Source organism: Prunus persica, chromosome G2 (genome assembly GCF_000346465.2).
Source record: "Prunus persica cultivar Lovell chromosome G2, Prunus_persica_NCBIv2, whole genome shotgun sequence".
NCBI lineage: Eukaryota > Viridiplantae > Streptophyta > Magnoliopsida > Rosales > Rosaceae > Prunus > Prunus persica.
In genome coordinates this window covers 26,678,016-26,704,087 of record NC_034010.1, presented here as the reverse complement: position 1 = coordinate 26,704,087, position 26,072 = coordinate 26,678,016, and the positions used below count along the sequence as shown (strand labels likewise).

Genomic DNA, 26,072 nt, shown 5'->3' with positions numbered 1-26,072 from the left:
ATATTTACAGATTCAATTGTGCCCCCCCTTATTACACAATTATGGAGACCAACATATTATCTTTAAGGGTTATTAAATGCACAGAGCATATCGCCAGAAGCGATTCCCTAAAGATATATGAATAGCTGGGATAAAGCTATATAATGTGTCATAAAAATTAATCCCTTTTAGACAAAATCCGTTGAGATGATTATCATTGCATAAAGCAAGTCCCTAAAGGACATGTGCTTGAAGCACAAAATTTGTACTCAATATTAATATGCATAAATTACCTCAGTGAGTACATTGATGTGATTGCAACACATTAAAGATTCTGCAGAATTCACGAAATATATGTCTCGACTTAAGGATCGAGCATTGTGCCAACGAGATTATTGCTTATACTAAGAAAGTATTGAAGCATTTTTATGAGGATTATCCGTTGGTCCTTAAATGTTTTTCGGAAGTATACTAAACCAGATAGAGCTTAGCTCCACACTGTACTCTTTTTCCTTCATCCAGGTTTTTATCCCATTGGGTTTTTCCCGGTAAGGTTTTAACGAGGCAGTGTCGCTCAGGGGGTTTAGAGTATACTATGAAAATTTTTATGGTCGCTTACTGGACAAAAGCTAGTCCTCCATTTTCCAGGGGGAGATATTCATCAGGGGGAGCATGGTTTTGATAAAGACCTCCATACACTGTACTCTTTTTCTTTCATCCAGGTTTTTATCCCACTGGGTTTTTCCTGGTAAGGTTTTAACGAGGCAGTGTCGCTCAAGATTGACTCACAGAAGCAGTGTCAACTATGATATTCAGAAAGATGATCAACATAATGGCTTAAAGATATTTTGCCAAGCATCAGGGGGAGCGTGCTGTCAAGAAAGACCTTTACACATTGTACTCTTTTTCCTTCGTCCAGGTTTTTATCCCACTGGGTTTTTCCTGGCAAGGTTTTAACGAGGCAGTGTCGCACGCGCGTCAATATACACAGAATTTTATGTTACACATGATTATGTACTCTTTTTACCTTTGACCAGTTTTTGTCCCACTGGGTTTTTACTGGCAAGGTTTTTAACGAGGCATATTCCATATCATTTGTGGTCTCCAAGGGGGAGTGTTGTAAATAATTAGTTGTGGAGCCCACATGTTCCCTAGGCTTTGCCGATAAAAGGGTTCATCCCTTCATTGTTCAATACACATAGAAATGAGAATAAGAAACTCAGTTTCTCTACTTTCTCTCTCTCTCTCAATTTCCTCTCCAAATTCTCCAGTTTTATAACAGGTTTCCAGTTTTAATTATAAGAAATTCAAGTTGATTAGGAATTACTATATATATATATATATATATATATATTACGGTGAGTAACACATCGCCTTCGCGGGCCTCACAAATTGCCTCAAATGAAAAGGAGACTAATATACCTTGACATTAAACTATTATTAGGTTTGATGTTATTCCTTTCACTGCATGCATAGTACAATTAGCATTGTGTGACACCACTTGTTACATAATATACTGAAAATGCCCATTTAATTTAAGAATCGCAAAAATTAATGTATATATATATATATTCTTCTATGTGGATACTTGGACGTTATTATCGTGCATACATTATGTATTTTCTACTACCTCTCCCTGCTTTTATCCTTTACAATAGTATCCGCACAATAATAACAAACAGACATCTAGATCCGCATAAATAGGATCAAGAGTTGTCATGCATGCAAAAAAAGAAATCAACAATTAGCGCTAGAGTCAATTTTGGTATCAGAATTTTGGTATCCCCAATAATCTACATATAGATATTTTTTCCCCCTTGGCACCTGTGTATCTTCAATATGAGAGAAATATGTAGCAGAATTTGGCAAACAATGATATTGACAATTGACAATAAACCAAAGTGTATAATGATATTGACATTAACAAAAATTGAATATGTTTCTTTAGAATTAGAACTGGAGGATTACCTTTACATTGTAGAAATGTTTATACTTTTGCCAATCTTGAGACTTGTAGTAGAATCTGTTTTGCCTAAGATTTCAAGTCAAAGATTTAGCTTTCTTTAATTCTCTCTTAGTGTTAAGGCTGCAAGTTTCTAGAGTTGATTATTTTCGTATTGCCAAGGTCGTTGTTATTGAACATGTCACTAATACTGAGCGGTGTTTGCTATATATATTGCTAATGATTTTGTGCGCCCCTGGAAATTTGGTTGAATTGGTTTCTAATCGATACCCACGATGCCATAAAAGTTGAATAAGTACGTATGCGCTTCCTTACACATAAGTGAATGATTAAGTAAAAGCTAAATATTGAAGAAATAATAGCAATTCTCCATGTGAGCTTTAAGTACAAGATAAGAAATATAATTGCAGCTGCTCAAACCAATAATGCTTTACTAAGCTTTTATACAATAACGTTGACCTTGTTCAGCCATGCTAATTGTAGAGAGTCTCTTCTTCGCTTTGCAGCACCTTATAATATCTCGAATGCCTTGCCTATCAAGAAGCATTCAAGTATTCTTTTTGCATTAGACTAGATTTGTTTCAATCCATGTTGCATTAGGAATTCTGTTAACTCTTGTGTTTTACTTTAATAAGCTCTGTACAAGTAGTTATCCGAGAAGCTTGAGGTTTATTCCATAATCAATTAAAACACTTGAGTACTCTTAGGATTAGGAGATCACATTTACAGGACTAATTCAATAAATTGTCTTACCAGGTCCCCCTTGGTTGATTTCACAACATATGGTGGACAAAAGCGATGGTGTTTGAACATATTATAATAAGCTTGTGCTGGATAACATATGCGTATGTTATCTGATTCCCTTTTTCTACTGTGATTATCAGTATTTTACCACTCCCTCATGGACTTTATTGCAATGGGAGCGTTCTTCTTCTTGACAATAGAATCATTGTAATTTGTTGTGTCTTTTTGCAAACGATTTTCAAATTCAATCCCAATAATATATCGGAAAAGGAAAATGAAAGTTTCTTTTCAACAATGCACATCATCCCTCAATTTAACAATTATAAGAATAAAGCAATTGTAAATATTTATGGCATTGTCAAAACAACCCCGCCGTTAATTAGCATAAATACATACAGCTCGTTTGAAGAAATACAACTGTAATGAGCACCAATACTAAACATCAAATACTCTTGTTTGTTTATGTTGCTGCCCCTGCATTAAACTGCAATTAGACGCAATTGATTAGCTAGATGATGGATCAAAATTAGAAAGGAAAAAAATATAGAGAGAACTAAATAAATAATTTTAATTTTAAAAAAGAAAACATGAAGTGGGATATCTCACCTCTGCTGCTCATTAAGAAGGACATGCTAATCTTTTTCTTAACAATAAAAAAACCATATAACCCTGTAAGTCGTTCAGGGAACAATGAAGTAAGCTCTTGTTCCACTTCATGCATTGTCTACCAAAAAAAAAAACAAGTTAAATACTTTTATCTAATATATTTGTATTTCGAACAAATTTAAAATAAAGCAATTAGTGTGATGTGCGTACCAAAGAATTTTGATTGGTTTTTGCCAAATTTGTACCGATACGATTCACTATGTTTTTTGAATAAATAAGCTCTCCCACGGCGTTATTTTGATAACCATCTGTTTCATGATAAACGGACTCAAAAGCTATGGCATATTTGGAGTTTCGAATGGTTGTTTCGATATTCCTTTTCCCGTAAGATGGGATGCGATTCTCCGTGTAATTTGCATAGTCAGTCTCCCAGTTTCCCACACACATAAGTTCAAATAAGGCTTGTGGAGGAAAAAAATATCTCTCATTGCATGTCATGAGTAGGGGATGATGCCACAAATCCGTCAAAGTCACACTAGAAATAAAAATATATAATTAATCCATTAAAAATACAGCAATAGAAGGAAAAACAGCCAACCAAAAAAAAAGAAGAAAAAAAAAGTTAAATTGTTTCCTTACCCTGGATTTGAGCCATCTCATAAAAGTTTTTCAACTCCTTTATTCTATCATCCTTACCGAGAATTCTTTCAAGAACAAATTTGCATTGGAGCTTACACAATCTTCCCCCGGAAGATCTTGGAACATAATTTCGAAAACTACGTTGCACTTTATTATCAACGATACTTAAGTGCTCAAGATCCAAATCGCACCGTTCAAAGTACCTCCCCAATTCAACAAATATATGAATAATATTCCTATAAAATGGGTACAATAAGCAAGGTAAATTTGTATCTAATAGGGAAAGAAAAACAAATACAATAAATTTGCATACCCAACCCCGATTGATCCACTGACATAATATATTTGAACTATAAGGAAGAAAAAAAAAAAAAAGGGTTAAAATTTTAAGATATACTTACCGAATAATTCTGCGATAATTATCCATAATAGAATTGCCATCCCACACTTGGCGATGAGTCTGTAAATACTTAGTTAATGACTGCATATCCCTTCGTTCTATATCTGGCTGCTGCATATCCTTCGTTCTTTATTTCTCTCACTGTTAGGGTTTTGAACTTTTGATCTTAAGGTTTGGAGTGGAGTGTCCTATTTATAATGCATAAACCTCTTATTTTGACTGGTAAATAATATAGGTGACTTTGTTAATAAGCAAAATCATATTTTGTAACATGCTAGGATATTGTTTCCTTAAGTAAATGGGATATTATTTTTGTTTTTTCTTGGGAAAGTCCTATACATATAAATGAAACTTTAATTTGAGGGTGTGGATAAACGATAAGGTTATGATCTCCTTAGGGATATTTAAGCAAAGCACAATAGGAAGCCCTAACAGAGTAGAGTATGTGACGTTACGTAGGTTCTAGATGGCATATTTAAAAAAGTTGAAAATATTTTTGTTCATTGTATAAAATAAAAATAAAAATAAAAATGTATTAAAAAAGAAAAAGAAATTCGAAATAGTTATCGATTCGGTCAAACATAACCCCATGCTTTTAGGATTGGATTCATATCTAATTAACCAATTCTAAGACTAGTAGGCTTTGATAATATTCATAGCTCTCAAAAAGAATGAAATCAATAAAATTTGATTGCAGTGAATTGAAGAAATAATCGTCGATTTCATCCTTGTTTGGTAAGTTTTGGTGAATCATACCAAATAATAATTACATATTAATTCCATTATAAAATAAAGATAATATATTATTAAATTTACATGTCATCATATTTATTTATGTGGCAGCTTAGATGGAAGATTTATATATGAGTACATTGCATTCTCTTTTGGCATAGGAGCCTTCTAGGCCTACTGACTCTTTATGCTCTTTAGGGGGGAGTGACTAGTTGGGCTCGTGAAAGTTGGTATCAGAGCTTCAAATCGATTGTGGGACCTTTTTGTTTGTTTCGGAGCCGTTTTGGCGGGGTGTACTAAACTCACTACATACCACACTACCAGGCGGCTCGCCTAAATGCCGAGAGTAGTAATCTGTACAGAGGATAACTTTGAATGAAATACATCAACAACTATCAGCTAATATTATCCAACTTGCAATGCAAACAATTTCATGTACTTTAATCAGCAAGGAACAAATTCTTCATATTCCATTTGCAATGCAAACAAATGAATATACCCCAACTTGTGCTTTTTATTTTATATATGAACATTGATTTCGATCCCATTTCCGAATCAAGACACTGGCTTAGTTGATTATGCTTATGGAATATACGTAATTAAGCTTTTATCTTTCTCCTCTTTCTCATGGAAATTTGTAGTTTGATAAGCTACTTTTCTACCAAAATTGTGCTCAGGATCGGAAATGTAAGTCACCCAATGGAACTCTAGAGACTGCATAGTGTGCCCACACCCATCAAGGGAATGAGCAAATAACCAAAAAAAAAACCATATACCAAAAGAACAACAATGCAACCCCAGAACCCGCTACACACACATATATATATATAGGGACAACCCAAGGCAAACACTAAGCCTTACTCTGCCCATAAAATCATGGGAGAGACGAACAATAATGGAAAGAACAATACAAGCACACAAAACCAATGCCTGAATCAATTCAATTACAAAATAATAAAATTGCTCAGGACTGGACATGACTCATGCATCGTCTCGATATGGTAAGTTTTCTGAAGTGGAGGGGTTAGATAAAAAAAATAAAAAGGATTTTCCACAAATAGGCCCCTTCTAACACGACATTTTATCCAAAAGCTTTTAGAGGGCCTATTTGAGAAGAAAAACCCTTCACTAGCTACTTATCATTTTCTAATTGTTATTTACATTAATTTTTTATAATCTTTCAGACCAAAAAAATATAATGTTTATTTGTTATTTGGTTGCAGGGTTGGCAATTGAGTTTTTTGCTCATTAATCCAATACCTGCTGGGCCTTCCTCTCTGCTCTCCAATCACTAGCAAACAAATATAAACATTAGAAAGTTGCCGCGCTGCCATGCTGCCATTTTGCCTAGATTGATCTAATTGCTTATTTTGTGTTAATTTTAGTCAAAGAAATCATTGCGGTTTCTTTTCTATCTTACACGTATGTGACAAGCGTACATATGAGTAATTTTAAGTTGTATAGTTTGTTTAAAGTTGTCACGCTATATGCGGTGGGCATCAAAACCGGAATACCAAAACTGTCTCGAGATCATATGCCAAATCGCATGAGAGTTTGTTACATCCATACTATTGCAAGCTTGATTTATGTTACGAGAACTCTAACTCTAATTGGACAGTGCTTCCTTCTAAATATTTGCTTACTTGTGGGAGCAAAATTTACTCATATGTTGAAGCTGGGCTCCACCTTTGTCACATCATCTACTTAGATTGGTGGGTAAATTGGCCACATGTATGGAATTACAAAAATACCCATATCATGTCAACAATTTTAATAAATTTTTGGACGGAGTTGAAGGTGAGGGCGAAAGTGAAACGTAAAACATCGGTCAATGGGGCAATGTGGATCACTTTAACTTTCAAGGGTAATATGAGACTTGACTATAATTTTAGGGGGTACTACAGTAAATAAGGCTATATAAAATATAGACAACACAAGTTTTTCTTGCTAATTTCGGAACCTTCATTCCTACGGGCCTTCAACTTGGGCTTAAACCCATCAGTATACTAAGCCCAATTTTATTCAGAGAGTGACTTTTTTTTGTCATCTCATATCACGATTCACATGACACGAGGTGAATATGGTTACATAGAAAAATTCCACCTGCCGAGCCGCTTAAAGATAGTTAATTTGTAAAAATTGGGTTTTAAGAGAAGCAATTTAGTAGTTTTCGTTTGTTTACCGAAAATAATAATTTTGCAAATTCGTAAACGCGTGAGGCTGAATGATTCTTTATTGGTGATTTCGTGTATTTGCAAATAATAATGCGAATATTTCTAAGCAGATGAATCGGGCCTCAAGTTTGACGAACAGCCCAAAATTGTGGACGAAAACACTTTCCCAAGGCCCACACAAACAACAAACAAGAGGTCAGGGAGGTCAGGAGGACGCGCCAAAAGCAATGAACCGTTGGAGTTGGTTCAGCTGCAAAAAAAAATAAGTGCGTTTCAAAAACTGTGGTATGAAAAATGTGGTAAGCCTAGTATTTTCTTTTTATAGGGTCAAAACTCTAATCTATTTTGGAAGATAAATAATAAAAGAAAATAATTTCCTAATCAAGTAAATAATTATCTTGATATATTATGACAAACGGAGTAATTATAGTGTAGAAAGATTTTTCAGAAGAAAAGAAAAGGAAAGTTTAGATTGGTTTCTGGTTTTAATTATGAGAAATTCAAGTTGATTAGGAATAACTATATATATATATATATATTCTTGCTTGTAGTAACTGTTTATTTATTTACTTCATCATCGCATACTTACTACAAATGCTACCCCACATGTGGCCATGAGTTGTTACACTGTGAGTAACACATCGCCTTCGTCGGCCTCATAAATTGCCTCAAAGGGAGACCAACTTTAGATATCAACTTGTGTACCAACTCTCTAATAGAGTGTGGGACCCATTGTATTGGTGGGCTCCACCTCTATTAGAGAGTTGGTACACAAGTTGATATCTAAAGTTGATCTCCCTAGTATGACCCTTAAACTATTATTAGGTTCGATGTTATTCCTTTTAATGCATGCATACGTCATTATAGTATAATTAGCATTGTGTGATACCACTTGTTACATAACATGCCCATTTAATTAAAGAATCGCAAAAATTAATATATATATATATATATTTTATGTAGACATCTGGACATTATGATTGTGCGGACGCTATGTATTTTCTACTACTTCTCCTTTACAGTGACATCTATACAATAATAACACACAGACATTCGAATAAAAAAACAATATTAAGAGTAGAAGAATTCAAATACACAACTCATGGCCATTTAAGTTACCAATTCCTTTCGAAGAGGTTAAGTGATGTGGTCCATTGTGAGTTTTGACACATATATAATACAGCTCAGTTATTGCATGTCATGATGATTTGATATATGAGGGGAAGGAAGTATGGGGTATAATTAGGAATATACTAATATGCATAAAATATGAAAATTGAGGGCTGTTGCGAATTCTATATATCCTTGCGAGTCTTCGTTGAATTTATTTTTTTCTCTTTTCTTTTTCAAATTTAAAAGAGCCATCGACTGAGAGTAGAATTATGGTCAACAGAATATAATAACAACTATTCTTATCATATTGATGGAAGTTTTTGATGGCAACATGCATGGCATGGCATGGCATATTGCCATACAAATAATTATACATGATGATGAATGGATGATTTTTATTATTAAATTTAGGTAGATGAGAAAAAGACAGACATCCTCATCTCCAACCAAATAGATCCGCATAAATAGGATCACGAGTTCTCATGCAAGAAAAAAAGAAATCAACAATTACATTAACAAGGTTAAAAAAAAACCCAAAGAATGAAACCGAGGTACTGTTGGGAGTTGACTTAATTCACAGTTGGATGCTGCCGAATCTTTTCAGACAAACCTCTCTCTCTCTCTCTCTCTCTGTATTTTAATAGCTTTCACAGCCAAAAACCACAGCCCGCCATGGTAAATGTCATGTGTAGAAAGAAAAAAAATAATGTTTCTTTTCGATATGTTTCTGTTCACATTTTGTGTCTGAACTTGTGCCAATCGTATAATATTTCTTTCTCTTTTGTCTGTCTTTTATATTATTATGAGATAAAGTTAAGTATTGGACCAATTCAGCAAAGTAAAAACACACCATATTAATATTATTCCATCGGTTTGGGCTTCTTGGGTGGTGAGTTTATTGTAATTCATATACTTTTTCCTGGTGATGAAGTTTCTTGGAAGATACAGAGCTAGCATTTGTTTGACGGCTGTGATTTCTCTCAGGACAGGATGCTTGTGATGGGGTGAACAACTTTAGTCTTTAGTGGTTACGTATATATCATATTATATTTGTTGTAACCTATAAATGCATAAACATTAATGAGAGGGCTACACATACACGAGGCCAGAATCAGAATATTTGGTTTTCAGTTCAAACATTTAATAAGGCCATTGTTTCTCATGTAAGCCGGCCTCATAATGGAGAAATACTTCCTTATATCTGTTTTTTTATTTTTTATTTTTTATTTCTCTTCTTATTTGATAAGTGATAATGTGAGAGATAAAGAGGCAATAAAAGTTAAAACGGAAATATGACAAATTTTCTCCTTATAATGGTTTCAGCCACGGTGTGAAAACCCTATCTCAAAAGGTATTAGAAATGAAAAACCGGAATTAGCATCATGATTATGGGTTAATCTTCATTTAATAAAGGTACTGATTTAGTTCTTCGAATACCAAAAGTGAACTGATCCAAATTCTAGAGCTTTCCCAGATGATACAGTTGACTCTTGGAACCACTTCCTCCAGTAAGGACAAAATATATGTATCCATGATTATTCTAGGTAAAATGGCAGTGGCATTTTTCTAATATTTACATTTGCTTACTAGTGACTGGAGAGCAGAGAGGAAGGCCCTGCAGGTTTTGGATTAATGAACTCAAAACCTAATTGCCAACCCTGCAACCAAATTACAAATAAACATTATAATATTTTTTGGTCTGATATATATGTGATAATGCATGTAAATGAGTCACAGGTCACGAGCTGACAAGCTAACCTCTTTTTATTTAAAGCCACGTACAAACCCACAGGATTCTTGTTTCACAGCACAGAGGCTCGTGCAAAACACTAGCTGTTTCTTCACAAAGTTGACTTGCCCCAGTCTCCATGTGGTAACGAACCCTAGCTCATTACAGAAGCAACATGACAATTTCCTAACAAAAAATATTATGGTAACAAATAAAAAAAATTACCATTTACCACAAAAACTAATTGGTCTCAGACATACATATAAGCGCGGACATGAAAGATTATTTGTTTAACTTATATGAACATTAATTAGGTTGTATAAGGATTATTATTATACCATTTAAGTATGTAATTGGTCCCCTATATAGTATTTTTGTTAATTAATATCATGTACATGTATATGTATATATACATACATGAAGGCATGGACAAAATTTGCATCATATATACATGTATTGTATAATGTATGTAGAGGAGAGAGGAGAGAGAAAGAGATATGGTTTAGATACTTAAATCACATGCGTCATAGCTAGGAGAGAAATTCCATTGTTTTCCAATTTCTCCATTTCTGCAAGTGCTATAGCTCAACTACCTAGCTTTGTATGTAAACAATGGATCTCCTCAAGCATCTACTCTACTGGACATCAGAGCATATAATTTCATAAACAGGAAGATGATGATCTCATCAGGATCTTATCATTATTTCTTGTTGCCCATCTATCCCAAGACATAAAGAGATGAAGAGTAAAAGCTCCACTGAAGAAGTTTCTGAAACAAGCCCATCTATCAGCAAGAAGGAATTTGAAGATGAAGATGATGAGGGAGATGAGGGTGAAGAGGAGGAGGTGGACAAAGATAGCCTGCAGCTGAGGAACAATGGTGTCAGCTCCAGCAACAGCACCATTGAAGAGAATGAGAAGAAGGGAGTTTCTGGATCTGTGCGGCAGTATGTTCGTTCCAAGACATCGAGGCTTCGGTGGACACCTGATCTCCATCTTTGCTTTGTTCATGCAGTTGAGAGATTAGGTGGACAAGAAAGTAAGTCCCGTACATATATAAATCACAAGTTTGTGATGATTTAAGATTTTAATTTGCCTCTGCCCAGCAGTTTCCTAAAAGTATTAATTGTGATTTAATGGTGCGCAGGAGCAACACCTAAGTTGGTGCTTCAATTGATGAATGTCAAGGGTCTTAGCATAGCTCATGTCAAGAGCCATCTTCAAGTAATTAATTTGATCCAGATTTCATGATCTATACATATATTTTTCCTACTTGTACTACATAAAATTCAATACCGTGATCGAAAACATATAAATTCAGGTTCATACATCTGATTTATGTTCTTTTTTTGGGCTCTGATTAGATGTATAGGAGCAAGAAGATGGAAGACCCCGATCAAGGTAAACTGAATTTATATACACAGAGAGCTACCTGCAACAATTAGTAGAAAAAGTTAGGGTTACATATTTGCAATTTTGTGAGATCTTACTTCCTTCTATGACAGTTATGTCGGAGCAAGGCTTTTTCATGGAAGGCGGAGACAACCATATTTACAACCTCACTCAACTCTCCATGTTACAAAGTTTCAACCAATGGCCTTCTTCCGGATTAAGGTATATATAAATTAGCTCTATTAATTTACTCCCTTTTGAGCAATTTATCAAGTCTTTTCTTTTTAATTGAATGGTAATTTGAGCCAATAACCTGTACTAATTAATTTGTTTCGTTTAAGATATGGCACTGCCACTGATGCCGCTTGGCGAGGTCGCCAACACCAGATTTATAGCCCTTACAATACACACAGGACTGCCCTACTTGATCATAATACCAGAAACATTGGACTTTATGGTTCAGTTGCTGACAGGATATTTGGAAACAACAACAATCCCACTTCAGCAAACAATCACTTACATACAAATAATCCATCTCCCAGTTATGTTCAAACCACTTGGAGAAGGCATCAAATCCGGGATGAGTCATTCCAATCCACGATCCACGTGCCATGCCAAGATCATAGTTGGAAAGCAATTCGAGACAGGCAAAACTTGCTGAAAAGGAAGGCCCCGGATTCAGATCATACTACTTGTGACTTAGATTTGAATTTATCTTTGAAAGTTCCACAAAAAGATGATCATGAATTTGGAAAGGGTTTGGAGGGCTGTAGTTTATCTCTTTCCTTGACTTCATCTTCATCATCGAAGCTCAGCACGAAGAAACTAGAAGGTGGTGGTCATGGCAGGGGGGAGCATGGGAGGATGCCAAGTACTCTGGACCTCACTTTATGAATGAGACAATGATATTCTAAGTGAGATCTTGAGGTACTTGCCGATATATTGTTCGACCAAACTAATGAATGAACTTGACCGTTGTCATATTCTACCGCCATAAAAAGGTAAAGATCACCACTATACTTGTTCATTTGTTCGATCTTTTGTTGTATGTATTGTCTTGTATCGATCCATGATATATAGCCAGCAATATTATTATTAGCAAAAAGATATTCAAATGGTGAATAATGATAGAGACGAATATTTTTTTCTTTGTTGGTAGTACCAAAATATATGCACAATTGGTGGCCATGTACATTGTTTTGAGAGGTTTTAGGCTCCTATTTCCGGTAAATCTTTTGTTTGATTAGTGATTTAGGGCAATAAAAAAGCATATTTATTGGAAATCTCAAATGATCGAGACTTTTATATGTTATCTTTGAAATGTTCTGAAAATAGTAACGTTTTCCTCATGAGACCTCTCATTTTGAATTGCATTAATTTATATCTCTCCTTTAGCCATGATTATATCAACTTTTATATGTTAGTGCAAAGGCATGAATGATTCATTTTAGCATACACAAATGGTTCGCCTGATGAACTTGACACCGATGAGCGTCAAAAAGCCGCTAACCAAAACTATATTTAAAAGAAAGAAAAGTACATATTTATATGTTTCCTACTGATGAATTTTTCAGACTAATTGAAAAAAAAATCTAATATTTAAGCAATAAGATAGGGTAACACCGTCTTTTGAGCCATGTCAGCAAGAACGGAGTATGCTGCTTGGGAAGGATGCATCGAATCCCAGAACAGAAATTTAGAAGCGTCTGTACATGTCAATGAAAGCTCGCCGCACAAAGGGCCCAACTCTACCAGCCCTGTTCCACAGCATCCTTCATGTGTTTGTGAAAACCCTACATTTAAAACAAATAAGCAGAGAAACCCAAAAAAACAGTTCAAGGTATACAAATCCGAGATTGATATCCGGACGATTTTACGAGTAAATGAGAGAGAGAGAGGTGATAGAATTGGAAACCTAGCTATACGTACCATATTTGTCTGGGTTGGAGAACATGTCCATAATGGGATTGTAGGTGTCAAAATAGGCGAGCCTGGAACCAGAAAGTGAGGCTTGCAACCTTGAGATGAGGTCTTGGAGCTTGGTGTTGTAGGCCTGAGAGTCCTTGTTTTGCTTGTCCACGCACACACGGCGAAGCCCATTGAAGATGCTGCCTATTGTGAGCTGCATTGGCAGGCATCCGATTGGTGGAAGACTCGCCACCTGGAACCTCCTGCCTCCCCTCTTGTATAGGTTCTGTCACCCCCCAAAAAAAACCCACACCCATATATATATATATATATATATATATATATATGAGATGTATAATAATTCTATTTCTGTGCCTATGTCCACGTAACGTTACAAGAAAATCAGGTTGATTTGATTCAGATTGATTGTAATTTTTACAATGAATTAAGGTAATCTAATATACCAGGATTAGGTTACGGCATATTTTGGTTTTGACGTGATGGCCAAAATTTATATGCATGGCTTCAATTAGAGGAATTAATGTCGCCATTGGCACGCAAATAATTAAGATTCAATTACCTGAACGAAAGATCCAAGTGCCCGGAGCAGAAAATCCTGGTACCGTGAAGGTGAGAACGCAATTTTCCTAACAGTTACAGGCAACTCGTACATGTTAAACACCATGTCGTTTGTACCAGCACTGATCACAAACACAGCGTTTTTCACAATCTCGCTACAATTCTGTTCCCCAACAGTTTTCCTCATCCTTCCCAACGCTTCATCAAAGGCCTCCAACTGCTTCGACATACTCGTGGCCTTGGACACGGCCAAGGTCAAATCATCCAGCCCGCCACCTCCGGACGCGAAACTGACACCTGTTAGCAAGTCGCGGTCGGTCAGTTTCGGGTCATAGTAAGCGGGCAGGAGGTCCTTGAGGCCAAGTTTGGAGACCATGAAGTCTGTTGCGAGCTTTCCATTTGAGAACCTTCCGGAAGGGACGTGATTTGGCAAGTCTTTGCCGTAGGGTTTGTGGTCACTTTTGAAAAGCGTGAAGGGGAGGCGATTGTTGTTGCCTGAATCCAGCGTAGAATCGCCGAAGGCGAAAACAGCGGAGATAGGTTGAGACGCGGTGGTTGGAATTGGTAGAGTTAGCAAGGAGGCGAAAGAGAACAAGAGTATAAGGAGAAGGTTGGTTTTTTGCTCCATGATGATCGATTATGGTGTTTTAATTAATTTCTTGCTGTGAAGAAGATGGAATAAAGAGATTACAATGAACCAAAAGATGTTGATTTTATAGAGAGATTTGGGATAGTGGAGTTTGGATTTGATTCGATGTTTTTGACCCTTTTAAATACAAACTTTGTTACCCAAAATTAGCTAGGAGTGTAAAGGAGAGCAGCTGGCAACTCTATACATGCATTATTATTATTATCACATTAAATGTTAAAATGGGAAAATAAAAAGAAATTAGAACTTCTCACAATTTGAAAGTGGTCATCGGGTTGAATTGAAATAGATTTTTGACATCTCATAGTGACTGGATATGCTATTCTGGACCCAAAAGTTCCAAATGAAAGAAAGTATTGACCCCAAAAGATTTCTGTTTTGGCAAATTACTAAAAAGCTTCCTTTGCCCCGAACGGGATTACAAACAAACAAATTTTATTGTTTATTTTTCTAGAAGGAGTAGACCCAAAAGTAATTAAAAATGGATTCCATGACCACTTGTTTTAGAACTTTTGAAGTCATTCCTAAACACTGGATAGAGTTACAACTTACAACGAAGTCTTACTTTAATAATAGTACTTGTATCCTGTTTTCGATTCCTCTACTACCTATGCATCAAAATAATTTTGAATAATTAATCCTATTTGTATTAAAGCTTGTTAGGAAAAGAAAAGAAATCTCAATAAGGCAATAACATTTCCTTGAAAAATAAAAGATATTGAGGAAATTTTCTCTATTTTCCACATAAAAAAAATCCACCAAGAGGTGAAAGCGTACAAGGCATGGTTTTGGGGTTAGAATAATTAAGGTTTGGAGAAGGGGAACGAGAAGAAATGAGCATGGGCAATATAGGAACAATAGGGTGTGGCATTTTTGGCGGGGAAATAGAAACGGGATGACAATAACACAATTTTATTTAAAATAAATAAATAAAAGACAAATGTGAATTAGACCAATTGAATTGATCAAGGTAGTAAAAAAAGAAGATTATAATAGCTAGTGAAATGCCTGATTGCACCTAAATCAAGACCCGTCTAGGATGGCCCAGAAGGCCACGGCCATGACCCCAAATTTAGGGGCCTCAAAATTTGTATATGCTTTGTGTATATACATATATGTGTATTTGGGCCTATATTAATGCTAATTTTTCTTAGGTGTTCAAAACTTAATAACTCAAAATAAAAATTCGTGCTAATTCTTCAAAATACCAGAGATTAAACGTCATTAGTTTTATTAGGTGCCATATTCTTCTTGTTTTGTTGGAGTTAGAGTATGATCAAAAGATATGTATTCTTAATTGCATGATTTAACTATAATTTTTTCTTTGTAGATTTGCATTGTATCATCCTTTGAACTAATCCAAGTTCTGCAAGATTTGCAGACTTTTTTTTGCCTTTTTTGTTTAACCTTACTCGTATACAAAGTAGAAGGGCCTCATATTAATTTATGGGCCATCCAAAAGTCAGGAACCTAAATTCGTATCCCTCCTTGATAAATTATATTAATTTAAAATCTTAATTTAAATTATTGGTTGTATTTTAAAAAAAAAAAATTAGAGGGAGAAAAAAACAAAAAAAATAGGAGGGAGAATACTGAAAAGCGTATAGGGAAAAAAAAAAAAAAGGAAAATGCTAAGGAGACCAACTTTAGATACCAACTTGTGTACCAACTCTCTAATAGAGTCTGAGACCCATTGTATTGGTGGGCTCCACCTCTATTAAAGAGTTGGTACACAAGTTAGTATCTAAAGTTGGTTTCCCTATAAAACGGACCAGTCACAGATATCCGAATAATAGCAGGAGGAGACGAGAATTAGGACACGTCATCAACATCTACACTCTCCGCGAGTCCACCGTTGGACGGTTCTCTCTCCTCCCACTCTCTCGCGCTCTCTTCAACCTCCGTATATTCCTTCAGCATCTCCTTCTTATCCTTCCCTCCCTTTTCTCTTCTTCGTTTTCTCCTCCATTTACAAAACCTCTCTGTCTCCTTCTTCTTCATCATCATTTTCAAAGCCTACCGTTTTCTCTGTAAACAATGGCGCGCACAACTCCAATACTTAACCACAACAACACACACTTGCTCTTCACCTTCAAAACTCCAAACTCTCATTTCAGCTCTCTCAGCTCTCTCCGCCTCACCAAACACCCATTCTCACTTTCTCCTTCTTCTTTATCGTGCTCGCCTTCTTGTTGTATTACGCGCGTAACCACTGTGCCAGTAGAGTACGCGCCGTCAGCTCCCGATTTTGATTTTCACCAAGAGCTCTCGCGCCTCAAGACACTCCGTTCCAGGCTCGCCGACTCCAATTCCCTCCGCGCCAAGCTCAGAGTGATCGAGGGCGATCCCAGAGTGAAGCGGTTCTTCAATTCAAGCAACAATGGCTTCTCTACGGTTTTAGCTTCTCTCAATTTGACTCCTTACGAGTTGTTTTTGTTCAAGTGCTTGGTTGCAGCGGGGCAAGAGCACGTGCTCGGTTGGGGTTTTGAGTTCGTCCAGAGCGAGATGGAATCGGTGAGGAGCTCGGTGAAGAGCGCGCTTTATGCGCTCGTCTCAATGATTGAGAAATTGGATGTGAATGGCGAGGGTTCGGGGGAGAACATTGGTCGCGTGGCTTTGAATGATGAAGATTTTAAGGACTTGAAGAAGCTCTTAAAGAATTTGGGAGAAATTGAACAGTTCTATAACTGCATTGGTGGAATTATAGGGTCAGTTAATTATTTATATATTTTATCATCATCTGTTAATTTTAAGAATAATGATTTCATGATTTAGTCTTGAGTGTAGTTTTTCTATTGTTACATAATCAGCTGCATCTACCTTTGTTTACATTGATAAATTTACTTCTATAAGTGGTTTTGAATTAGGATGTATATTGTTACCTTGTGCAGATTTGAGATGCATCTAATTACATACTTGGTGCAGATATCAGATAGCGGTATTGGAGCTTCTAGCCCAATCAAGTGTTGAAATGCAGACTACAAACTGGTCAAAGAGCATACAAGAGCACATGGAATGCCAGTTTTTGGAAATTCACGCTCCTAGTGGACTTGATCTTTCTCAAAATCCAGAATATGCATCCCAAGCTGCTTTATGGGGAATTCAGGTTAGTGCCAGGCTGTACTGTTCATTCAACGTGAAGGATGATGATGCAACACAGGTTGTCTAGAACTAAAAGATCTTATCCATTTTAGGGTTTGCCAAACCTAGGTGAAATCTATCCTTTGGGAGGCTCCGCAGACAGGCTTGGTTTGGTTGATCCTGACACAGGTGAATGTCTCCCTGCTGCAATGCTTCCTTATTGTGGACGGACTTTATTGGAAGGTCTTATAAGAGATCTTCAGGTATAAGTTCTCTGTTTGTCAAGCTTGCAACTTGACAAGAATAACATTAGAATTCTTTTGTAGACGACAGAAGGTATATGCATCTAACATTTGTGTGTTTCAATTGCAAGGCTAGAGAGTTCCTGTACTTCAAGATGTATGGGAAACAATGCATCACTCCTGTCGCAATCATGACAAGCTCTGCAAAGAACAACCATGAACGCATAACTTCTCTTTGTGAAAAACTTGAATGGTTTCGAAGAGGTCGATCAAATTTCCTACTTTTTGAACAGGTTTAATGTGCGAAACTACGAGGATATTTGCTATTATTGCTTCTCTATAGTGGAATAGTTTCTGTGGTTTGAGCAATGAATACTGTTGCTGAAATAATTACTTGTGAATTTCCAGCCCGTTGTTCCAGCTGTTAGTGTCGAGAATGGGCAGTGGGTAATCATGAAACCTTTTGCACCCATATGCAAGCCTGGTGGTCATGGGGTGATATGGAAACTTGCTCATGATAAAGGTATTTTCAAATGGTTTTATGATCATGGACGGAAGGGTGCAACTGTACGACAAGTTAGGTGAGCCATAAGTAGTAAATTTAATAAGTCCATTGTTCTTCTTCAGTTGGAAATTTTTCATAATCTGGATGCCAAACTCTGCATTTACATAAATAATGATGACTTTCCAGCAATGTTGTGGCGGCTACAGATTTGACCCTTTTGGCACTGGCTGGGATTGGCTTACACCATGGAAAGGTACACTTGTTTCAAAAATTTATTTTAGACCGCCCTCCTTTGTGGCACCTGCTAAATAGTTATATCAAGCAACCTACTACATATACAATTGGCATTGCTATGGAGTTCATTTGAGTTTATGGAACAGAAACTGGGGTTTGCCTCCTGTAAGAGGAACTTGGGTGCTACAGAAGGAATTAATGTTTTAATTGAGAAAAAAAATCTTGATGGAAGGTGGGCATATGGTTTGTCGTGCATCGAGTACACAGAGTTTGACAAGTTTGGGATAGCAGATGGACCTCATTCTCGTAATAGGTATACATTTCTGTTAATTGAAATTTGTAATCTAGTTTATATGATATGGTGTGATCTGATATCCTTTATGCTTGAAGTTAGCATATGACCAATATGCTTACTAGTATGCCAGTAATACAATACTTTTTTCTTCTTCCTGTTAAGGATATCCAATGTTGTTATTCGGTGACACAAAATTTTGCTTATTTTTCCAGATTCTCTAATATACTTTTAAGTGCTAAGAAGAGTTTGCTCCCAAATATTCTGAAATCTTCTTGTCATGTGGGTTCAGTTATAGGTGGCAAAATCACAAATACATGGTTCTTGATTTGATAAGTTTGGCAAATATCATGACAAAATAGTAAATGTTTTGAATTCATGTAATCATAATATGGAAGATCTAGGTGCTTCGATAATTGCATAAAAGCACCAATGATATACAAGTTATCCCCACTTGTGCTGAAAATGAAATAACTCAGTAATGTTCTTTTTTTCTTATGAAGTCACATTTGGAAAAGATGGGGTACATGTTAGGATTATAGGCCCCCATATCTTAATTGCAACTTCTTATGCATTCTCTAAATCATCTTTGATTAGTTCTGGTTTAAAGGTTTCACATAGGATATGTTCCTTTATATGTTGTCTGTAGAGATACATTTGTTGACTGAATATCTGTAATGATTATTGTCTTGTGCAATTTGATCTTGACTCTTGGTTCATGAACTCATCTTATAAGTTCTTGGGTCATTCATTTCTTCCGCCGTGGTTGTTATTTTATGGTATAAACTTTCAGTATACTACAACATTAACCATCCTTTCTATTTCCAAGGTTGCAGGCAGAGTTCCCCGCCAATACAAACATCTTATATGTAGATTTGCCTTCAGCAGAGTTGGTTGGGTCAAGTAATAGTGGAAACAGCTTACCAGGCATGGTGCTGAATGTTAAAAAGCCAATAACATTTGTAGACCATTTTGGAAAACCACACAGGTACTTTCCTGAAACTTTTAAATGCTGTTTTCCCAAGTGGCTATGTTGTCTGCGTCAGTGATACTTGATACCAGATCATGCAAAGATAACCTCAAAGAACCTTCTTTCATCTATAATGACTGTTAATGCTAACCATTACGTATACACTATAAAAAGAGTCAGGACTTGTAGCGCAAGCACACATGAATGATGTTAGCCTGACTGTAATCACTTTTCAATTGCTAGTGTCTCTGGTGGAAGACTTGAATGCACGATGCAAAATATTGCTGACAGCTTTGTTAATACATGTCCATCTCGATATTATAAGGGTGTTGAAGGTATAATTTATGTTTAAATTGTGGCATACCAATTCCTATTAACGTTTTATGCTTATCAAAAACTTCAATTTCTATAACTGTTGGCAGATAAGCTCGATACTTTTGTTGTTTTTAATAAACGAAGAAGGGTCACGTCATCTGCTAAGAGGAAAAGAAGACTTGCAGACAAATCTTTACACCAAGTATGTATGTGTTCTCTGTCCCCAATTTTGGTAGTAGCTTGGACTGAATGAAGTTTACTTTTTGGCATAGCGTAGTTGGTGGACATGGTAATTTTTCTCCCTAAGTTAATATGTTTGAGTTTGAGTTGCAGACTCCTGATGGTTCACTGTTGGATATCCTACGGAATGCCCATGATCTTCTTTCGCAGTGTGATATTGAACTTCCTGAGGTAGATCCTCTTACATATTTTGTAGTAATGTTGCCAAACTTACTTCCACTTCACGTGAGCTATCACTAGACAATAAGTACTGGCTCAATGTAAATTTAATATATCCTTCTAGCAAGCTGTAGAGTTTTTTTATGAATTTTCTTTTTATATTCAATTATGGTATTTTACTTCACACTACACTGCAGATTGAAAGCAATGAGAAGTATTTAAGTTCTGGACCACCATTTCTTATCCTTCTGCATCCTGCTCTTGGCCCACTTTGGGAGGTCACCAGACAAAAAGTAAGTCAATGAGAATCTTGCTAATGTGCCTTTTCAAGGTTCAACTCATTTTTCTTTCTTTACTATGGGGATCGTCATTTACTTTCCTACTGTAATTATGATTTCTTCTGTTACCAATTACCATATTAAGATGCTCTCTGCATTGAGTTATGCTTGCTTCTTTTTCACATGCTGTAAAAGTCAAATGGCCATTTTGAAATTTCATTTGGCATCCAAGACTCTGTTGTTTATTTATTTACCTACTTCATTCAAATATTGAAGAACTCAATAGTTAAGCAGTAAATTGTCTTTGCCTATCAGTTCTATGAAGGCTCAATATCCAAGGGCTCTGAGTTACAAGTAGAGGTTGCAGAGTTTCTCTGGAGGAATGTTCAGGTTTGTACTATTCAAATAGGACATTAAGGTAAACTGTTGTTTCCTTAGCTAATCTATTTCCTATATTGCAGCTTGATGGAAGCCTGATCATAGAGGCTGACAACATTATGGGCTCAACTAAGATTGATCAAAATGGTGAACCCCTTTTACAATATGGACACAGGTAGCACGTTGCTCTAATTTCTACTACTTATTAAGTCTGTTCAGAAATGGTGAACCCGTTTTACAGTTGGACTCATACTTCCAATCTACTCATCCTGTAGGTGTGGAAGATGTAAATTACAGAATGTCAAAGTATTGAATGAGGGAATTGACTGGACTTTTGGAGACAATGTATACTGGAAGCATGATGTTCAACGCATCGAGGCATGTAAGGTCGTACTGCATGGAAATGCTGAATTTGAGGCAACTGATGTAATCTTACAGGTTAGATTGACAGTTAGATATGCATGGAGGATAGACAAATCGTTGAGAAAATATTGAATTTCAGAGGCGTTTTTAAACATTAAAAAGTTTCATTCTATCAATTAAGGATAAAACCTCCAGCTTTTACAGATTATATGAGGTACTCCTACTTCAGTTCCTGCCGTCCTAGACATATTCAAATCATTAAGAGCCAATCAAAAAGCATTTTTTCAATAAATAAATTATTTTACTAAAGATGGCCTTGGGGATGTGATATCTGTGTTACTAGTATTATAGTATAAAATCTACCCATGCGATTGCTTTTATTGTATTGAATTCACTAAGAGGCAAATGTTTCAAAACATCTAAATTTAACAGGTTTTTAATATTTAAGTCCAATTTGGACCTTGTAATTTCCCTCAATGACTTTGGTGAATGGAGGGTTATACATTCAATTGTTAGGAGTTCACCTCTCCAGCTGGCTTATTCTGAATTATAAGCTTGTTATAAATTTATCTTCCAAGTCAAATCTAAGAAGCTCCTTTTGCTGCTTACTAACTGATGCAGGGAAATCATATATTTGAAGTTCCAAATTCCTACAAAATGAAGATCACACAAGGAGATTCAGGTTTGTAGAGTTATGAGGCTTTCATGGTATAATTGGTTGGTTTGTCTGTAGACTTCAGATATCTAACGTCCTGCTAGAATTCATTTCCCTTAAAAAGCATACTCTTACTATCATCAAGCCTAACATTTCATGGAACATAAGTTTTGCTTGCCAGGAGGTAGAATCAAGCCTAACATTGATGATAACTGTTAGAACTGACCCCCTCTCTAATTTACACGCTGACCGGAATGCATTGTGACATACTTACATGTGTGCCAGACCATGATCTATTCATCCATCATTTCATTGATTATACAGGTTTAGTGGTCCGATTAGATCCTATTGAACAGAACATGATGGATAGTGGAAGCTGGTACTGGGAATACAGCATAAAGGGCACACACATTCAGTTGGAGATGGTAGAGTTGTAAAACACTGTAAATAGTACTCATGCTTACCATAGGTGAATCATGGTTCACAGATGGATACCGAGGTCACTCGCATAATTTCAGGCATGTTCCGGTCTGTTAGGTTTAACATGGTTAAACCATTTTCTTCTTCAAGCTAATTTATTTCTTATGTAATAGTAGTATAATTACATCTCTTTGTTCTTTTATTATTGGCGAGGAGGAGCAAAGTTTGAGGGCCTCCTCGAAAGACTGATGTAAAAAAAAAATGAAGATAAGCAATCAAATGTATTCAATTATTTCATTTTACGAGTAGAATTGCTTACAAATGTGTTCAATTATTGCTTTCGAGTAGAATTGCTTAATCTTTAGATCATAAAATGCATTTTCGTGAGATCTTTACATCCAATCTTAGCGAAATGAAAAGTGGTCTACAATGCTCAAGGAAAATGCCACCATCGCTATAAAAAAAGATGAATTTTATTCTGGAAACAAACAACAATTTAGCTTTTGAGATCCACTGGCAGTAATAAATCAACACCACTTTCATTTCTGTGCTTAAATCTTCACAAATTTACACTTCTGTATCCAACAAACACTCTTTAACACTGTCATCCAATCTGATTCTGAGATTGAAAGCAGCACCTATTGAGTAATCTAAGCAGTGCATCGGCTTTTCTTCGAGCTTTCAAGGATCCATCAGCACCCAAGCCCTGAAGAGAAGGAATGCTACGCGGGTTCATTAACAGCCGTCTCGCAACCTCCTCTCCTCCATCTTTGCACAGCCCCAACAGAAGAGTTATCGAATTCTCCTTCCCTTTCGGAGAACCAAATCTTAAAAGATCAATAAGAATAGGCACTAAAATCCTGCTCTTCCCAATCTCCTCCAGCCCTTCAGAGCAACCCAAAAGTAGAGCCAGCACAGCCAAGGCTTCATCTGTAATGCCTGCCTTGTCATCCATCAGCAGCTCAATAAGCAGAGGAACCGCCCCGGCAAACACTACACTCACCTTGTTGGCATTGTAAACTGCAAGGTTAAAGAGTGCTATGGCAGCATCCTTTTTACCAGCTGGAGTGCCTTCTTTCAAAAGCCCCACCAATGCCGGAATGGCTCTAGGGCGCTTCCCAATGGTTACCTTGCAGTCATCTATCATTGACAAGCTGAAAATTGCTGCTGCTGCATTCTCTCTTGCTTCCATGGTGTTCCCTGATTCTAAGACATTTACTATGCTGTCAATTGCTCCAGCCGCCATGATCAGAATCTTGTTGTTGTTGTAGATGGAAAGGTTGAGTAGCGCAGTGACAGCATTTTCCTGAATTCTTGGTTCGTGGGATCTCAGCAATGTCACCAGAAATGGAATAGCTCCTGCCTCAGCTATTATCCTTCTATTGTCCATTCCTGTTTTGGCAAGTAATCGTAGCTCATATGCTGCTTGCTTTTGGATATCTGGTGAGCCAGTTGCTAGTTTTCCCACAAGAAACTCAGCCGTCAATTTAACAGCATCAACAGCAGCTTTCACAACAGAAATATGATCAACAGCATGCTCATACAAGTCTCTTTTGCTGTTGCTCCTCTCCAAATCTGAGGAAGACGATGGTGAGGATTGAACTTGGGGAACGTTGTTCTCCTCGCACCATTGTTGCATTAGACTCTTGAGTGCATAGTTGGGTATAAGTGCCATGTGAATTAGCTTCTGCCCACTTTTGGGGCATGTTTGGTGCCCTGAATTGATCCATTGGGCAATCGAATTTCTATCATAAGTGTGGCCGGATGCTACAATAACAGGATCTTTCATCAAGTCTAATGAAATAGGGCAGCGGAATTCGTCTGGGACATTGGGGATCAAGGATTGAGAAGATGAAGAATGATCATAATATCTGTTTGAGGGTGTAGATTGCACTTTTAAGTCCTCTTTGCTGGGTTTTTCAAATTCGTCATCAATAAAAATGATGGATTTACAGTATGAAACAAGAGATGTAAGGTTGTGTATGTTTGATACCACAATTAGTCCACCACTCCCTGCTTGCTTGTGAGCTTCTGCCTCTAGCTTTAAAGTTTCTTCCTCATAATCCATGGTGTTTCTCAGACCGATGCTGCAAAGTATATCTTTCACTTTCACCAAGTCTATGAACCCTTTGTTCTTCTTGTTCTTCTCACTGTTGCTGCCCATCAAAACTAGAAGCTCTTCTCTTCTTTCCAGCTCTTTAAGGTCAATACACAACTCCACCCTTTTTGCTTGCCTGTGAAGAAGCTCAATTTGCTCTCTGATATCTGCTGTAACCTTAAGCAAACTCAGAGGTAAAATATCAAGTGCCCTTCCCAGCTCCTTCACTAGCACATAAAACTGATTTGAAACTAACTCTGTCTGCATAAGCCCCCACAAAAAGCTGCCATCTTTGCAATCTTGGATCAGAAACTTAGCTCTTCGAATCACGGAGAAAAGCTCGGTGAGGCACAGGATCGAAGATGGGGGAAGCGGGCCATTTGATTCTTGAATCTCTTCAAACAAAGAAGTAAGAAGCTTGATCCTCCTGATCATGGTTGAGATGTTCCTAGCCTGCAGAACTGGAAGCTTTTCCGTGGAGCAAACCTCATTGCATATGTGAATCAATGATTGTAACAAAGACCCTGTTGGCAAAAAGCCTGTGGAAACCATCAGAGGAGGAACAAGAGCAATATCCATGGTATATCTATCCTCTGCTTCTTCTAAATCTGAATATGTTTCTGTTAATTTCTGTGCAAAAATTTTCTTTTGGTTAGGAATTGAATTTCCTTGAATGTTGAAGAACAACAACAACAACAACGTTTGTTTCTTGAAACAAAAAATTACATATACTAAATTTTTGATATTAAAATGATGGCCAGAGAAAGGAACATTAATCTAATTGCATGGATTCTTGACTGTTTCTGTTTGGAAAGTTGACATTAGAAGACAATAGAAAAGGTGGTAAGTGAAGGAGTGAGGGGGATTCATGGGTTGCTGCCACTTGGAGGGACGTCCGGCCTTCTAGGGTTAGTTATTTTCCGCCCCAGTTTTTATATTAAAAAAATTTGCCAGGGACGTTGAATGGAAGTGAAGCCATTTCAAACTTGAATTCGGTGACCCAATTCGTTGCAACTCTTTTTCTTTTATGTCCATATATGGAATGTCTTAATAGGAAAGCATTGAGCCTTCGGCGCAGCAGAGACCATAGCCTTAGCCGTGGACTTTTGGTAACTCCAAGTATTTATTTTGTACTAGTTTCTTACTATCTCTAATATTTTATGATTTTTCATGAAACCGATTTCACTCTATTGCTTAGAAGTTACAATGTATGTTTTTTGAAATATATAATATTA

The 26,072-nt window shown here is 36.6% G+C and overlaps 4 protein-coding genes across 4 annotated transcripts; 2 read left to right on the top strand and 2 right to left on the bottom strand.

The window, feature by feature from the left end:
* LOC18786916 lies at positions 10,586-12,756 on the top strand. The gene is made up of 5 exons (XM_020557907.1): positions 10,586-11,118; positions 11,227-11,303; positions 11,444-11,480; positions 11,585-11,693; positions 11,813-12,756. Exons 1-5 carry the CDS (start codon positions 10,818-10,820, stop codon positions 12,363-12,365), a joined length of 1,077 nt encoding a protein of 358 aa, XP_020413496.1. The 5' UTR covers positions 10,586-10,817; the 3' UTR covers positions 12,366-12,756.
* On the bottom strand, positions 13,009-14,586 carry LOC18786109 (GDSL esterase/lipase At2g40250). The gene is made up of 3 exons (XM_007220308.2): positions 13,960-14,586; positions 13,401-13,665; positions 13,009-13,264 (listed from the first exon to the last, which is right to left on the bottom strand). Exons 1-3 carry the CDS (start codon positions 14,584-14,586, stop codon positions 13,071-13,073), a joined length of 1,086 nt encoding a protein of 361 aa, XP_007220370.1. The 3' UTR covers positions 13,009-13,070.
* LOC18786699 (UTP--glucose-1-phosphate uridylyltransferase 3, chloroplastic) lies at positions 16,333-23,036 on the top strand. Its single transcript, XM_007219498.2, has 17 exons — positions 16,333-17,315; positions 17,533-17,713; positions 17,802-17,951; positions 18,062-18,223; positions 18,339-18,511; positions 18,622-18,688; positions 18,816-18,982; positions 19,791-19,949; positions 20,175-20,266; positions 20,354-20,448; positions 20,580-20,657; positions 20,843-20,938; positions 21,239-21,313; positions 21,385-21,476; positions 21,577-21,739; positions 22,286-22,346; positions 22,644-23,036. Exons 1-17 carry the CDS (start codon positions 16,645-16,647, stop codon positions 22,754-22,756), a joined length of 2,595 nt encoding a protein of 864 aa, XP_007219560.1. The 5' UTR covers positions 16,333-16,644; the 3' UTR covers positions 22,757-23,036.
* On the bottom strand, positions 23,191-25,750 carry LOC18785080 (U-box domain-containing protein 1). The gene has a single exon (XM_007220088.2). It carries the CDS (start codon positions 25,414-25,416, stop codon positions 23,344-23,346), a length of 2,073 nt encoding a protein of 690 aa, XP_007220150.1. The 5' UTR covers positions 25,417-25,750; the 3' UTR covers positions 23,191-23,343.

What these genes read in the sequence shown, in the direction of transcription:
- LOC18786699 (XM_007219498.2), top strand. Translation starts at nt 16,645, where the DNA reads ATGGCGCGCACAACTCCAATACTTAACCACAACAACACACACTTGCTC. An exon ending in GGACCTCATTCTCGTAATAG is followed by an intron (nt 18,983 to 19,790) that starts GTATACATTTCT and finishes TCTATTTCCAAG; the next exon opens with GTTGCAGGCAGAGTTCCCCG. An exon ending in CTTTTACAATATGGACACAG is followed by an intron (nt 21,477 to 21,576) that starts GTAGCACGTTGC and finishes CTCATCCTGTAG; the next exon opens with GTGTGGAAGATGTAAATTAC.
- LOC18785080 (XM_007220088.2), bottom strand. Translation starts at nt 25,416, where the DNA reads ATGGATATTGCTCTTGTTCCTCCTCTGATGGTTTCCACAGGCTTTTTG.
- LOC18786109 (XM_007220308.2), bottom strand. Translation starts at nt 14,586, where the DNA reads ATGGAGCAAAAAACCAACCTTCTCCTTATACTCTTGTTCTCTTTCGCC. An exon ending in CACTTGGATCTTTCGTTCAG is followed by an intron (nt 13,666 to 13,959) that starts GTAATTGAATCT and finishes GGGGGGTGACAG; the next exon opens with AACCTATACAAGAGGGGAGG. An exon ending in CTCCAACCCAGACAAATATG is followed by an intron (nt 13,265 to 13,400) that starts GTACGTATAGCT and finishes TTTTAAATGTAG; the next exon opens with GGTTTTCACAAACACATGAA.
- LOC18786916 (XM_020557907.1), top strand. Translation starts at nt 10,818, where the DNA reads ATGAAGAGTAAAAGCTCCACTGAAGAAGTTTCTGAAACAAGCCCATCT. An exon ending in GATGGAAGACCCCGATCAAG is followed by an intron (nt 11,481 to 11,584) that starts GTAAACTGAATT and finishes CTTCTATGACAG; the next exon opens with TTATGTCGGAGCAAGGCTTT. An exon ending in TGGCCTTCTTCCGGATTAAG is followed by an intron (nt 11,694 to 11,812) that starts GTATATATAAAT and finishes GTTTCGTTTAAG; the next exon opens with ATATGGCACTGCCACTGATG.